The 14,810-nt window shown below is 46.6% G+C and overlaps 1 protein-coding gene across 31 annotated transcripts in view; it reads right to left on the minus strand.

Moving 5' to 3' along the window:
- Positions 1–14,810, minus strand: part of adgrl2a (adhesion G protein-coupled receptor L2a) — a 485,081-nt gene that overhangs the window by 28,164 nt on the left and 442,107 nt on the right. For all 31 annotated transcript variants that reach the window (XM_043698637.1, XM_043698647.1, XM_043698657.1 and 28 more), the window contains one exon: positions 11,295–11,423. In XM_043698637.1, the coding sequence (XP_043554572.1) occupies positions 11,295–11,423 (129 nt within the window). The remainder of the gene's footprint in view (positions 1–11,294; positions 11,424–14,810) is intronic.

Raw genomic sequence — 14,810 nt, forward strand, 5'->3', positions numbered from 1 at the left:
CGTGCTGGCTGTCCCTAATCGAGCAGTGTCTTTCCAGATACTCATAAATTCTATCCCTCAGTACCCTTTCCATTACTTTGCCTACCACTGAAGTAAGACTAACTGGCCTGTAATTCCCGGGGTTATCCCTATTCCTTTTTTTGAACAGGGGCACAACATTCGCTACTCTCCAGTCCCCTGGTACCACCCCCGTTGCCAGTGAAGACGAGAAGATCATTGCCAACGGTACTGCAATTTCCTCTCTTGCTTCCCACATAATCCTAGGATATATCCCATCAGGCCCGGGGGACTTGTCTATCCTCAAGTTGTTCAAAATGTCCAACACATCTTCCTTCCTAACATGTATCTCCTCTAGCTTACTAGTCCGTTTCACACTCTCCTCTTCAACAATACGGTTCCTCTCATTCGTAAATACTGAAGAAAAGTACTGATGGCTGTAATGGTGACGATCATTGGTCGATGAGGAACCATACACGATTTCAACTACCTTTCAAAGTTTGTCAGCACACCCTCCAGTTACCATTAATGTCCCTGAAGAGCAATCACAATAATGCACATTTTGAAAGGGATAACATCAAGTGGGCTGATGGAGCCTTTTCATCTGAACCTTTCCTGCAACAGCAACAGCATATAGACCTTTTTGATTTAGAATTGAATTAGAATTAGAATCCCTACAGTGTGGAAGCAGGACCTTTGTCCCAAAGAGTCCACATCAACTCTCTAAAGAGTAACTCACCCACATCCATTCCCCTCCATTTACCCCTGACTAATAACCTACACTATGGGCAATTTAGCATGGCCAATTCACCTAACCTGCACATCTTTGGACTGTGGAAGGAAACTGGAGCACCCGGAGGAAACCCATGCAGACACGGGGAGAACGTGCAAACTCCACACAGGCAGTCGCCCGAGGCGGAAATTGAACCCAGGTCCCTGGCGCTGTGAGGCAGCAGTGCTAACCACTGTGCCACCGTGCTGCCCTAACCACTGAGCCATCATGCCACCCCAATTTACTCATCGGATGTGGCATCACAGGCTGGATCAGCACGGACAGACTATCTCCAATTGCTCAGAGGGTAGTTGACAGAAGGGAGTCGTCTAACTGCACCTGTACAAGGAGCTAGTGAGACCACACCTAGAGTATTGTGCGCAGTTTTGGTCCCCTTATTTTAGTAAAGAAATCATTTCATTGGAGGCAGTTCAGGCAAGATTCAGTAGGCTGATCCCTGGCATGGAGTCACTGGACTTGCAATGTTAACTCTGCTTTCTCTCCACAGATGTTGCCAGACCTGCTGAGTTTCTCCAGCAATTTCTGCTTTTATTTCTGGATTCCAGCATCTGCAGTTCTTCGGGTTTCTTGCCTGGTATGAATGGACTGTCTTATGAGTAAAAGGTTAAACAGGTTGGGACTCTACTCACTGGAGTTTAGAACAATGAGAGGTGACCTCATTGAAACATAGAGGATTCCTCAGGGGCTTGACAGGGTCAATACTGAGAGGATGTTTTCCCTCATGGGCGAGTCTAGGAGAAAAGGGCATAATCTCAGAATGAAGGGACGCCAATTTAAGACTGAAATACAGAGGACCTTCTTCTCTCAGAGGGTTGTGAGTCTTTGGAACTCCTTTTTTATTTTCATGAGATGAGGGCTTGGCCAGCATTTATTGCCAATCCCAAATAAAGATGGCAACTTACTTCCCTAAGAGACATTAGAGAACCAAATGGATTTTTCCTGACAATTGAATCATGGCTATTATTAGACTCTTCATTCCAGATTTTTATTGAATTCAAATTCCACCACATCAGGATTCAAGTCCTTGTGTACATTTAAGACTGAAATAGATTCATGATCAGTAGGGGAAATCAGGGCTAACATGGAGGGGGTCTGAAAGCAGATCTGAAGAGCATCAAATCAGCTACAACCTTTTTGAAAGGTGCAGCAGGCTCAAGGAGCTGAGTGGCCTTCAGCTGCTCCTTACGTTTAACCCCATTGGTGTGGGTCTGGAGTCACGTGTAGGCTAGACCAGGCAAGGATGGCAGATTTCCTTCCCCAAAGCACATTAGTGAGCCAGATGGGTTTTTAAGACAAACAACATTAAACCAGCTTTAATTAATTTAATATAAATTTCACCACCTGCTCTGAGGGGACTTGAACTCATGTCAGCAGAGATTGGACTGGGATTGCTCAGTGACATTAACGCCACACCACTGATCCCCTGTCTGCCTCCAGGCCAACCAGCCAAGTCACTGTGGCACTGAAAGGTTGTTCATGGTTGGAGATTAAGATGGAGGACCAGTAAAGGCACAGGCTAGCATTGTGAGCCGGAAATGAAAACTACTATAAACAATGTGATGTAGAGTTTGGAATCGGCAAGATGGAACAGCAGAGAACAGATGTACGAAAGAACAGATTAAAAACAAAAAATCTCATGCATGCTCATGAAGAGGAACTGCAAATTGGATACAAAGTGAAGGTCCAGTTAACATCTACTCAGTCACAGATTGGTGAAATAAAGTTGAAGATTGCTGAGAGAAATCAATAGGTAGGGATAAAGTAGCCAGCATTAATGGTGTTGTACCAGATAAGGATATGTATGCTGGACACTAGCACCGAATGGAATCCCCTTTGAAATCTGCCACTTTATAGCTCTATCACTCATGGTGAAAGAACAGAGCTGTCACAGATTTGCTCATTTGGTGTCACTTATGTTTTCAGAAACAGAAGGCCATGAGTTTAAATCCTATTTGGGGACTTGAGCACATAATCAAACCTGGCAGGCCCAGTGTCGCTGCTGAGGGAGTGCCACACTGTCAGAAAGAGTGTTAAGACTGAGACATAAGGGCAGGTCACGTGCCCATCGAGTCTGCTCTGCCACTCAATCATGGCTGATCGTTTCTTCAACCCCATTTTCCCACTTTCTCCCCATAAACTTTGATCCCCTTGGCAATCAGGAACTTATCTATCTCTGCTTTAAATATACTCAATAACCTGACCTCCACAGCCTTCCATGGCAATGAATTGCACAGATTCACCACTCTCTGGCTAAAGACGTTTCTCCTCATCTCCATTCTAAAAGGGTTCTCCTTTACTCTCGGGTCCTCGTCTCTCCTGCCAATGGAAACATTTTCCTAATGTCAACTCTGTCCAGGCTGATCAGTATTCTGTGGGTTCCAATCAGATCCCCCTTCATCCTTCTCAACTCCATTGAGTCGCGTCCCAGAGTCGTCAAATATTCCTCACATGTTAAGCCTTTCATTACTGGGATCATTCCCAGGGAAAAGCTCCAGTCTCAGCTCTTCTGATGGTTCACAGGTGCTTGTGAAAGAATCCATGGCACTGCTCTGTCAAATCTGGGCCAACATTCCTCCCTCAATCAGCATCCCCTAAAGATGGGGGGGGCAAAGGTGAGGACTGCAGATGCCGGAAACCCGAGATTAGATGAGAGTGGTGCTGGAAAAGCACAACAGCATCTGAGGAGCAGGAAAATCGGTGTTTCGGGCAAAAGCCCTTCATCAGGAATTCCTCAGATGCTGCCTGACCTGCTGTTCTTTTCCAGCACCATGCTGATCTAAAGCCTATCCCCTGAAGATGAGTTAGTGGGCTTATCCTCTCTGATTCCAGTTGTTGAACTTGCTGGGACCAAAAATGGCTCCTTGGTCAACTCAAGAACAATGCACATCTCAAAGCAATTCTGGATAGACCAAGGGTATTACAGCAAATCTAAATTTGCCTTTAATAGCTTCTGTCAGCCTGGAGTCCAGAGAAAGCATTTGTTACACTCAGCAATGCTCAAGATCTAAGCATACGATCGCACAACATCGTGGGCCGAAGGGCCTGTTCTGTGCTGTACTTTTCTATGTTCTATAAGCAACTCCACCAACTCTGCATTTGCATTGCTAAGGTCTGCTGCCCCATCCCCGAGAAATGAGCACACGTACATTTGGAAGGATTGACTCTCCTCTGAGGGTGACAGGTTAGACTCCCCGAATGGTATGAAGGAAAACTACGAGGACAGGCTCTATCTTCAAATAATTGCACTGCTGATAAGAGACGCAGTGTGAAGGTTTTTCATCTTAGGACTCATCAGTACAAAATTGCAAGAACGCCAAATTTCAAAGGGGGAAACGACAATTTGTACTCCATGTGGAACACGTCTTCACCACTACAGTCATTGACATCACTCAGCAAAACAAAGGTTCGCAATGAGGCTTTCAGTGCTTAATCTCTGGGAACCAATCCGTTTCCAAAGACTCCTGACAACGTTGGAAAGGAGGGTCACAGATATTTGGAACTCTCTTCCTCAAAAGCAGAATACTTGAATAGTTTAAAGGCAGCGTGGGTAGCAAGGAGATGCAAGGTTCTCATGGCTAGCGGTGGGGGGGTAAGCAGGAACATGGAGTAATCAGATCTATCATGACCTCATTGAAGAGGACTGCAGGCTCAGGGTGGGGGAGGGGTGTGAGAGTAATCTAAACCCATGCCTGATTTATATGTTCAGACATAATCTTGATTCATTTGTATCCTTCGATCTCATTCCACTCTGACCTCCGTGAGAATCTATGAGTTGAAGAGTGAGACCAGCTCAGTGGACTGATTGGCACCCAATTCATTGGCAAATGCACTCAAAATGGGCACGGGATTTACCACTGAGAATGCACCAGTGAACAGATGCCTTGAAGAATTTGTTTTTCGCAATGCTTAGATTATTTCCCCTCAAACGACAGGAGAAGGGGTGATCCTACAGGAGTTAATAGGGTGACTTGTAACTGTCCCTTGGCAAGGAGGAGTTCAGAAGATAGGAGCATCACATTAAAACTACAGTCAATGGTCCTGGCAAGAACTAACCACACAAAGGTAGAGCCAATTTGCAACTCTTCCTCCTAAAACATATTGCTGGGGATCAACTGAAAATCTCAAAAAATGGGACTGAGAGGCTTTAGATGCTGAGCTAAACTGGATACAATAAGCCCCAACCTAACAGAATGGCAGAACAGGTTCAAGGGGCTGAACAGCCTCCTCCTCCAGTGTTGCTATGGAATAGCGCACCTCGGATTTTGGCTTAACTAGGCTGGGGCACGGAGCTGGCACACACCACCAGTGATATTATCTCTGGATTATTAATCCAGAGATTCAAGTAACGTTCTGGGGACCTGGGTTTGAAACCTGCCACAGCAGGTGGTGTAATTTGAGTTCAATAAAAAACAAATCTGGTATTAAATGTCTAATAATGACTATGAAACCATTGTTGATTGTCAAGGGAGAAAACCCCATCTGGTTCTCGAATATCCCTTACAGGAAGGAAACTGCCTTCCTTACCTGGTCTGGCCTATATGTGGCTCCAGACCCATAGTAATGTAGGTCTTTATGGCCCTTCTGGGCAATTAGAGATGGGGAAAAAATGCTTCCACAGCCAGTGATGCCCACTTCAAACAATTTTTAAAAATCTTTCCCACTGAACCACCTCACTAAGAATTGTTTGTGGTTAGGCAATTCATTTCTGAATAAATGAATGAATACTAAGTGTTAAGGTACAGAGGCAGCAGGCGTGAAATGCAATTCCTTTTTAACGAGTAAAATAAATGATTGATTCTGCATGAATGTTACAAAATGATGTCCGAGGATGGGGAAAGTTAATAAACACAGAAAGTGCTGGAGAATCTCAGTGGGTCTGACAGCATCTGTAGAGACAGACAGAAGTTAACATTTTGAGTCTGGCATGACTGTTCTTTGGAACTGAAAGGGGCCGATAAAACTATGGTTTTTAATGCTGTAAATAAGGAAAGTGGAGGAGAATGGGGAACAAACAGGACAGATATTCCATAGCAAGGGACAAAGGGAGTGCTAATGGGAGGTGTTGTTTGTATCTACCATTAAAACTACTCCTATCTTTATCAGTTCTCTATTGCCCGAATTTGCCTCTTGCCCTGGGACACATTTCCCATCTGTTTCACTTGCTCTACCTCCCATCTCCTGTACAAAACCCATACTTTTCCAGCCCTCTTCGGTTCTGATGAAAAGTTACACTGGACTCCCAAAGTGAAGCCTGTTTCTCTCTCCACAGACGCTGAACTGTCTCCAGCACTGTCCGCTTTTACCTCACATCTGCAGGCCCCACAGTACTTTGTGTTTATTTTCCACACACACACACACACACACACACACACCACCGAACCCAAAGTCACAGAATCTCTGCAGTGTGGAAACAGGCCGTTCGGCCCAAAAGGTCTACACCAGCCCTCTGAAGAGTAACCCACCCAGATCCATTCCCCTACTCTATTATCCTCTATTTGCTCCTGACAAATGCATCTAACCTATACATCCCTGAACACTATGGGCAATTTAGCATGGCTAGTGCACCTAACCTGCACATCTTTGGACTGTGGGAGGAAACCGGAGCACCCGGAGGAAACCCACACAGACACGGGGAGAATATGCAAAGTCCACATAGACAGTCGCCCGTGGCTAAAATCTAACCCGGGTCCCTAGCGCCATGAGGCAGCAGTGCTAACCACTGAGCCACCGTACTGTGGAGATCATTTGTTTTAGTGGTGTTGGTTGAGGGATAAATTTCAGGCAGGACCCTTAAAAATAGAAAAACTGTTTCCTACTTCCTCTCCAACTGACCTTCAAAACACCTAATTTTCCACTTGGGGACCCTGCGTCCCTCTGGACTCAATATCGAGTTCAGAAATGTTAGGGCCTGAACTCTCCCATGTCCCAGCACCCCACCATGCACACCAGGTCTTGTTATCACAGAGCCTGCCACTACACACTACCTATTATTAGCCACCAACAGCTCCCACTAACAGCCATCCACCCTCCCAACCAGATCGTTACCCACTCCTTTGTCTGTCCACTGTGGGCTCTTGCTTTGGGCTCTATGTCCACCCTATCGTTTACTCCTTCCACTCTCCCCATCCAACACCCACCCACCACCACCCTAACGTCTGCATAGAAACTAACATTTTCTTAGCTACCATCAGTTCTGAGGATGGGTCACCGGTCCCAAAATGGTAACTTTGATTTCTCTGCACAGATACTGCCAGGCCTGCTGAGCTTTTCCAGCAACTTGCGTTTTTGTTTCAAAACAATTCCACAGATTCAACACCATTGAGGGCAGCTAGGACCTGTCGGTTCAAGTCACATCAAGATTACAGCACGCAGGCTGCACTCCCCCCTGGAAGCGACATCCTCGAGGTTTCTCCACTGGGTTTTGGGAGATACTTGTCACTTTTGGCTTTTCTTTTGATTCAGAGCTGGTTACAGGACATGGTCCTTGAAAATGACATCCTGTTCACCTGTGCCATCTCAGCCTCAAACTGAGCCTTCAGCCTGCTTCCTTATATCCTGTCCCAATCTGGGTTCCGAATTCCATATGAACATGAGGCCATTCAGCCCCTCTGAGCCTGTTCCACCATCCAATACGATCTTGGCTGATCTCACCGTGGAGAAGGAGAGGGCTGCAGATGCTGGAGATCAGAGTCAAGAGTGTGGGGCTGGAAAAGCACTGCAGGTCAGGCAGCATCCGAGGAGCAGGAGAGTCAACGTCTCGGGCATAAGCTCTTCATCAGGAATTCCAAAGAATTCAGGAAATTCCTGATGATGGGAATTCCTGATGAAGGGCTTATGCCCAAAACGTTGACTCTGCTGCTCCTCGGATGCTGCTTGACTTATTGTGCTTTTCCAGCACCTCTCTCAACTTTGATCTCACCTTGGCCTCAACTCCACCTTGTCGCCTGTTCCCAAGACCCTCCGACCCATAACTACTTAAAAAATCTCTCTATCTCCTCCTCAAGTTGACTCAATGTCTTAGTATCCTCTACAGTCTTGGGGGAGTGAATTCCAGAGATTCACAGGACCCTTTCAGAGATGGAGTTTCCTCACATTTTGTTTTAAATCTGCTGCCCCTTCTCCTAAATCTATCGCCCTTTCATTCCAGATTGACCCACGTGAGGGAACATCTGCTCCATCTCTACATTGTCAATCCCCTTTCGCATCTTATAGACCTCCACTCGATCTCCTCGAATTCTTCGAAACTCTGGTGATTAAAGACCTAACCTTCTCAATCTCTTCTCCAAAGACAAACTTTTCATCTCTGGGATTAATTTAGCCATCCGTCTCTGAATGCCATTTCAGCAAGTCCTTCTCAGAACCAACGGGTGGTCAAACCGACATCGGGGGTTCGGGGAGAGGGGAGGTGGGGGAGGATGGTGAAGATGATTGCCTGTAAGATTGGGCTCGGGAGGGGACAGTGGGTTTGAGAATATAAATGGTGAAACTCACAGCTCTCCTCTGCTGGATGACCAGCCTCCCCGAAGCCAGCAGTTAGGCGCTCCAATGTTGATCACCCCTCGATTAGCCCTACATGCCAAAGCCAATCCTCAGAATCCAGTAAACCCCAAAACAATAGACAGGGACATTTCCAGGGAAATCTCAATAGGACAGGGTCTACTTTCGTGTTGTAAAATCAGGAAGTCAGTAAAGAAGGCAGAATACTTTTTTTTTGACAGACGCTTCACTCAACACACTTGCATATTCCTTACTGTTACATCTTCCATTCATCCCCAAATCTCTTCTGCCCAATTTCCAACCCCAAAGGATAGCTGATCACCCTCACCTGGAGTTGCAGTCCACCAACGTTGGCCTGCCTTCCATTCCCTTGGACAAGTTGCCAAGTTGCCACTCCCACCCCTGCCCCACTCCTTGCGAAAGAGGACAAATATGCAGCTATTGGGGCTGATCGACCATAAGAGGCATGACGAGGGACACAAATCTGCCCTATCTTCAGTCTCCCCGCACCTTGCAGCCCAGCCCACGTGACAGAGAGAGAGTAAGAGAGAGACTGAGAGAGAGAGAGAGAGAGAGGGGGAGAGAGAGACTGAGAGAGAGAGTGTATGTGGCTGGTTCTCTGCCTCATCAAGACTGACAGAAGCCACCTTAAGTCAGGGTCGACATGGAAACGAGTGTTGGCAGTGATTGAACCCAGGACCCCCTCAGCTCTGACTCAGCTTCCATCTGTAACAGACTGTTGAGCCATGGGGGGCAGTAAGGAGCGTTGGTGGTGGTGTGTAGGTGGAGGAACTCACTGAAATCCATCAGAAACCAACAGCGCATCAGATCAATCCTCTTCTGAATGAACCCTGGGAATGTGTTACCTTACAAAATCAGCAAGGTATTTCAGAATAAGCTATTCACAAAACAAGCTGCATGGAAGCTTTAGCAGAGTCAGGCAAGTCAATCAACAGTTACACATGCAATGGGACATCAAGGGTGGTGACACTGAAGGATCATCAAGCTTTTACCAAGTGTAATATGATGAGGGGCATAAGTGAAGGCTATTCAGCCCCTTGAATCTGTTCCAGCATGCATTTACATCATAACTATCTTGTCCCAGTATTTCTGCTGATGTAGGTGTGACAAAATCAAGAGGAGGTTATTTAATTGGTGTAGTGCCTCCCGCCAAATGGAACTGCGGGTGACAGAAGGCCCTTTGGCCTATTGTGTCTCTGTCAGCCCTCTGGAAGTACGAACCAACGTGTTTCGCGATTCGTCTGCTACTTGACCTGACCACCCCCCCCTTCCCCCCATCACCCGAGCTCTGCAAAAGTTTACCCTTTTGAAGGTATATTCACATTATGATCTGTTTGCTTATTCACGTAGTTTGAGCCCTCTGGCATTTGCTGCCCATGCCTCAATCACCCCGGGCAACTAGGTCAAACGTTACTCTTGAAACAGCCACCCCACACTTTCAGGCAGGGAATTCCTATTTGGTGCAGCACGCCGAGTGAAAGATTTCCCTCACCTCGCTCGCCCTGAATAGTTCCTCATAAACCTGCACCCTCCAGCCATGGACTCTCTCACTATTCAGAGGGTACTACCCGATGGAAAGTGGTGTTACAGAGGCACTGTCATTGGACTGGTAATACAGTGACTTGGGTTGAAATCCCACCAAGGCAAACGAGGAAATCAGATTTCAGTCCAGAAATCTTTGGTGATAACCATAAAGCAATGGCCATAAGGACCATTTGGTTCAGAGAGCCAGTGTGCCCGGAGTGGACCAGCGACGGTTGTTGGTCTGGGGACTGGCCCAGATGCTCAGTGGTTTGTGCGACTGGTCACATCACGTGGAAGCTCCCTGCACTGATCTACTCCAGGCACTTTGTAGAAAAACAGTAACATTTCTCTTTTTAACTTTATTTTTTACTTTTTTAGATTAGACTAGATTCCCTACAGTGCAGAAACAGGTCTTTTGGCCCAACAAGTCCACACCGACCCTCCGAAGAGTAACCCACCCAGAACCATTTCCATCTGACTAATGCACCTCACACTATGGGCAATTTAGTATGGTCAATTCACCTAACCTGCACATCTTTGGACTGTGGGAGGAAACCAGAGCACCCAGAGGAAACCCACGCAGACACTGGGAGAATGTGGAAACTCCAAACAGTCGCCTGTGACAGGAATCGAACCTGGGTCCCTGGTGCTGTGAGCCACCATGCCGCCCCTAACTTACTAACTTCTAACTTACACTATAAATAATTATAAGGTAATGTAGCTTATTTTTCTTTATTGCTCTATTTTGTATCTAGGATTTGTACCTGGGGACTTTGTCCCTGATGTGACACCACATTGGCCGACATTTGTAAACTTCTCACTGTACTCCTGTACTTTTATTTTCTTTCAGAAAATGAGGGCACTATTGGCTAGGCAGCATTTATTGCCCATCCCTAATTGACCAGAGGGCAGTTAGGTTTCAACCACATTGCTGTGGGTCTGGAGTCACATGTAGGCCAGGCCAGGTAAGGATGGCCGTTTCTTTCCCTAAAGGACATGAGTGAACCAGATGGGTTTTTCCCAACAAACAGCAATGGATTCATGGTGATCAGTAGACTCCGAATTCCAAATTTTTATTGAATTCAAACGTGATTCTAATCCACGTCCTAGGAGTCTCTGGGTTAACAGCCTGGTAATAATACCACTGGGCTATCAGCCTCCCCTCCCATGTACTTGAGTACACATGACAACAAACCTAATGCTAAGGATTTGGAAATCTGCCATCTTTAACTGGCCTGGCCTACACATGACTCTGGAAACTCAGCAATGCGACTCTTAATTCCCTTCTGAAATGGCTGGTCCAGAAATGGACAAGCACCAAATGCTGGTGAAGCCCACATTCCCATGGAAAGGGGGAAGGAACTAATCCTCGTGATTTTGTACACCTCCGTTAAATTTCCCCCGATCCTCCTCTGCCGAGAGGAGAATTCCTCCTCCGCACCGTAATTGTGCCTCGAGGTACCTGGCTGCCAGAGGAGTACCGAGCGCTGGTCCTACTCGTCGAGGCCTTGGCAGAGCTATGGGAGCTGTCACCAGTTAACCCGCTGCAGCACTGTGAATGACGGAAACACTTGCTGTATTCTTTACGGACCTGCCAGAGTAGAAATGGCGTTAGTTACGTTTATACACCAAGGTAGAACATTAACTTACCAAGACCTCGTGGAGTTCTCTCCTGAGGCATCGGGACAGATTCAAGGGTGACATTTCTGGTCGGGGAGATTAAAAGAACCAAGCAGAGTCATGGATTCACTTTTAACATTGCACGGGTACGTTGGGTCATTTGGAGGAAGTGTGTCAAAGTTCATAGCAGCAAAATTACAAGCTGATGGCAGTCCACTCCAGCCACTGTGGTGCGTTGCTCTCTCACGAGGAACAGGGAACGGTTAAGTGATAGAAGGAGGCCAGTTGGTCCACTCTTACCATGCCTGTGCTCTGCAATAGTAAGCAGTCAGGAATGCACCCCCCCTCCTTTTTTTCTGAGAAGGGAGTTCTTGGGGCTAAAGGGATCAAAGATCATGGTTTGAACAGGGTACTGAGATGGAGGTTCAGTCATGACCATATTGAATGATGGAGCAGGCCTGAAGGGCCGAATGGCCTACTCCTGTCCCTATTTTCTATGTTTCTTTGCTTTCTCCATAAGCTTGAATTTTCTCCTCTTTTCAGATAATTACACCATCTCGTTTAGAAAGTCACAATTGGATGCATCTCCACCACACATTCAGTAAGCACATTCCAGGTCCTCATTTAGAGAAAAAGGATTTTTTTTTCCTGTCATATCACCTTTGATTCTTTTGCTAATCGCTTTAAATCAGTGTCCTTTGATTCTCACAGCTTCTTCCAATGGGGACTGTTTCTCCCCATCAACTCTGCATCGACATATCATTAGATTAGTTCATTCTTCTACTTGCTTATGAACTGTGAGTGTCACTGACTGGGTCCAGCGTTTATTGCCCGTCCCTAGTTGCCCCTTGAGCTGCCTTCTTGAACCGCTACAGCCCATGTGGCGTAGGGACACCCACAATGCTGTTAAGGGAGGGAGCTCCAGGATTTTGACCCAGTGAAGGAACAATGATACTGCTCAAAGTCAGATGGTGTATGTCTAAGAGGGGAGCTGACTGGTGGGGCTGTTCCCATGTATCTGCTGTCCTTGTCCTTCCAGACGGGAGAGATTGTGAAATTGGAAGACGCTGCATAAACAGCATAGCTGAGAAAGGGCTTTTGCGAGTCAAACAAGTCAGGGTTTGTGGTGGGACAGAGGGGGATGCAGACATCAAAGTGGAGTTATGACTGTAAACCGAGGCTGAGGTAATCATGAAGGTCCCACCTTGCTCCTTGCCTGAGGTGTGGTGACCCTCAGGACATACCACCACCCTGTCATCTCTCTCTCTAATGAACGAGCAGGACTGTGGTCGCCTGCCATTAATGCAACTGTACCTAGATCGTGTCCAATGATGGACCCTTCACCTGCTCCCAAGTCCTCTGGCCCTCTCTGTCATGACCTAGGACATCCCAATAATACCTCCTCTCAACCATGCTCTTTACGCATCTTCTATCCACTTCATGGTGGACAATCTAACCACTTCACTGAAGCAAGTGACAGGTTCTTTGCCAAAAGACCGTAAGATATAGGAATTGCTTTGCAAGGAAATTCTGTGCTTATTCTGTGAACAGTTAGGCATGGGTCACAAACAGAACTGTGATTTAATTTTTAAAAAGGCCACACTCCCTGGGACAGAGGGAGAATGAAACAACACTGGGAACAATGGGCTGCTTTTACACCACACACCCCATCCCCAATCTGAAGTTCCAGGACTGATTCCACTGGCTAATGCAAAACATGATGCGGAGGAACCGGTGTTGGACTGGGGTGGACAAAGCTAAAAATCACACAACACCAGGTTATAGTCCAACAGGTTTATCTGGAAGCACTAGCTTTTGGAGTGCTGCTCATTCATCAGGTGGCTGTGGAGCAGGATCATAGCACACTGAATTTATAGCAGAAGGTTTCAGAAAGATTCAACAGCAATCCAGGTTTGTTCAATATATTGCTTCAGTTGCATGACACTGTAATCTTTTGCAGCTGTACAGAGCCCTGGTGAGACCGCACCTGGAATATTGTGCGCAGTTTTGGTCTCCACATTTGAGGAAAGACATTCTGGCTATTGAGGGTGTGCAGCGTAGGTTCACGAGGTCAATTCCCGGAATGGCGGGGCTATCTTACATTGAAAGATTGGAGCGACTGGGCTTGTATACGCTTGAGTTTAGAAGGCTGAGAGGGGATCTGATTGAGATGTATAAGATTATTAAAGGATTGGACACTCTGGAGGCTGGAAGCATGTTTCCGCTGATGGGTGAGTCCCGAACCAGAGGACACAGCTTAAAAATACGGGGTAGGCCACTTAGAACAGAGTTGAGGAGAAACGTCTTCACTTCTTCAGTGGTGGGTGTGTGGAATGTTCTGCCCCAGGAGGCTGTGGAGGCCAAGTCTCTGGATACTTTCAAGAAAGAGTTGGATAGAGCTCTTAAGGATAGTGGAATCAAGGGTTATGGGGATACGGCAAGAACAGGATAATGATTGAGGATGATCAGCCATGATCATAATGAATGGTGGTGCAGGCTCGAAGGGCAGCACGGCCGACTCCTGCACCTATTGTCTATTGCCTATTATCTATTGACTCTAACCTGGTGTTGTGTGATTTTTAACTTAATTCATCACAGGCCTCTGGGAAAAGATGGCAGCAACAGGCCAACTTTGGAATGTGACTAGAACGTAGATAGAAGAGGGACAGGAATGGTTGTTGGAGGTTCCTGGTTACAGATGTTTCAGTAAGATTAGAGGGGGGTGGTAAAAAAGGAGGGGGGGTTGCGTTGCTAATTAGAAATGGTATAACGGCTGTAGAAAGGCAGTTCGAGAGGGATCTGCCTTTGGAGCTAGTATGGGCTGAAGTCAGAAATAGGAAAGTAGTAGTCACCTTGTTGGGTGTTTACTATAGGCCCCCCCAATAGCAGCAGAGATGTGGACAAACACATTGGGACACAGATTTTGGAAAGGTGCAGAAGCCACAGGGGCGATTTCAACTTCCCAAATATTGATTGGAAGCTCTTTAGATCAAGTAGATTGGACGGGGCGGTGTTTGTGCAGTGTGTCCAGGAAGCTTTTTTAACTCAGTATGTAGATTGTCCGACCAGAGGGGAGGCCATATTGGATTTGATACTTGGTAATGAACCGGGACAAGTGATGGGCTTGTTAGTGGGTGAGCATTTTGGTGATGGTGACCACAATTCTGTGACTTTCACCTTGGTTATGGAGAGAGATAGGTGCGTGCAACAGGGTAGGTTTTACAATTGGAGGAAGGGTAAATACGATGCTGCAAGACAGGATCTGAGGAGCATAAATTGGGAGCATAGGCTGTCAGGGAAGGATGTCGTTAAAATGTGGAACTTTTTCAAGGAACAGATACGACGTGTCCTTGATATG

This window comes from Chiloscyllium plagiosum, chromosome 11 (genome assembly GCF_004010195.1).
Source record: "Chiloscyllium plagiosum isolate BGI_BamShark_2017 chromosome 11, ASM401019v2, whole genome shotgun sequence".
NCBI classification, from domain to species: domain Eukaryota; kingdom Metazoa; phylum Chordata; class Chondrichthyes; order Orectolobiformes; family Hemiscylliidae; genus Chiloscyllium; species Chiloscyllium plagiosum.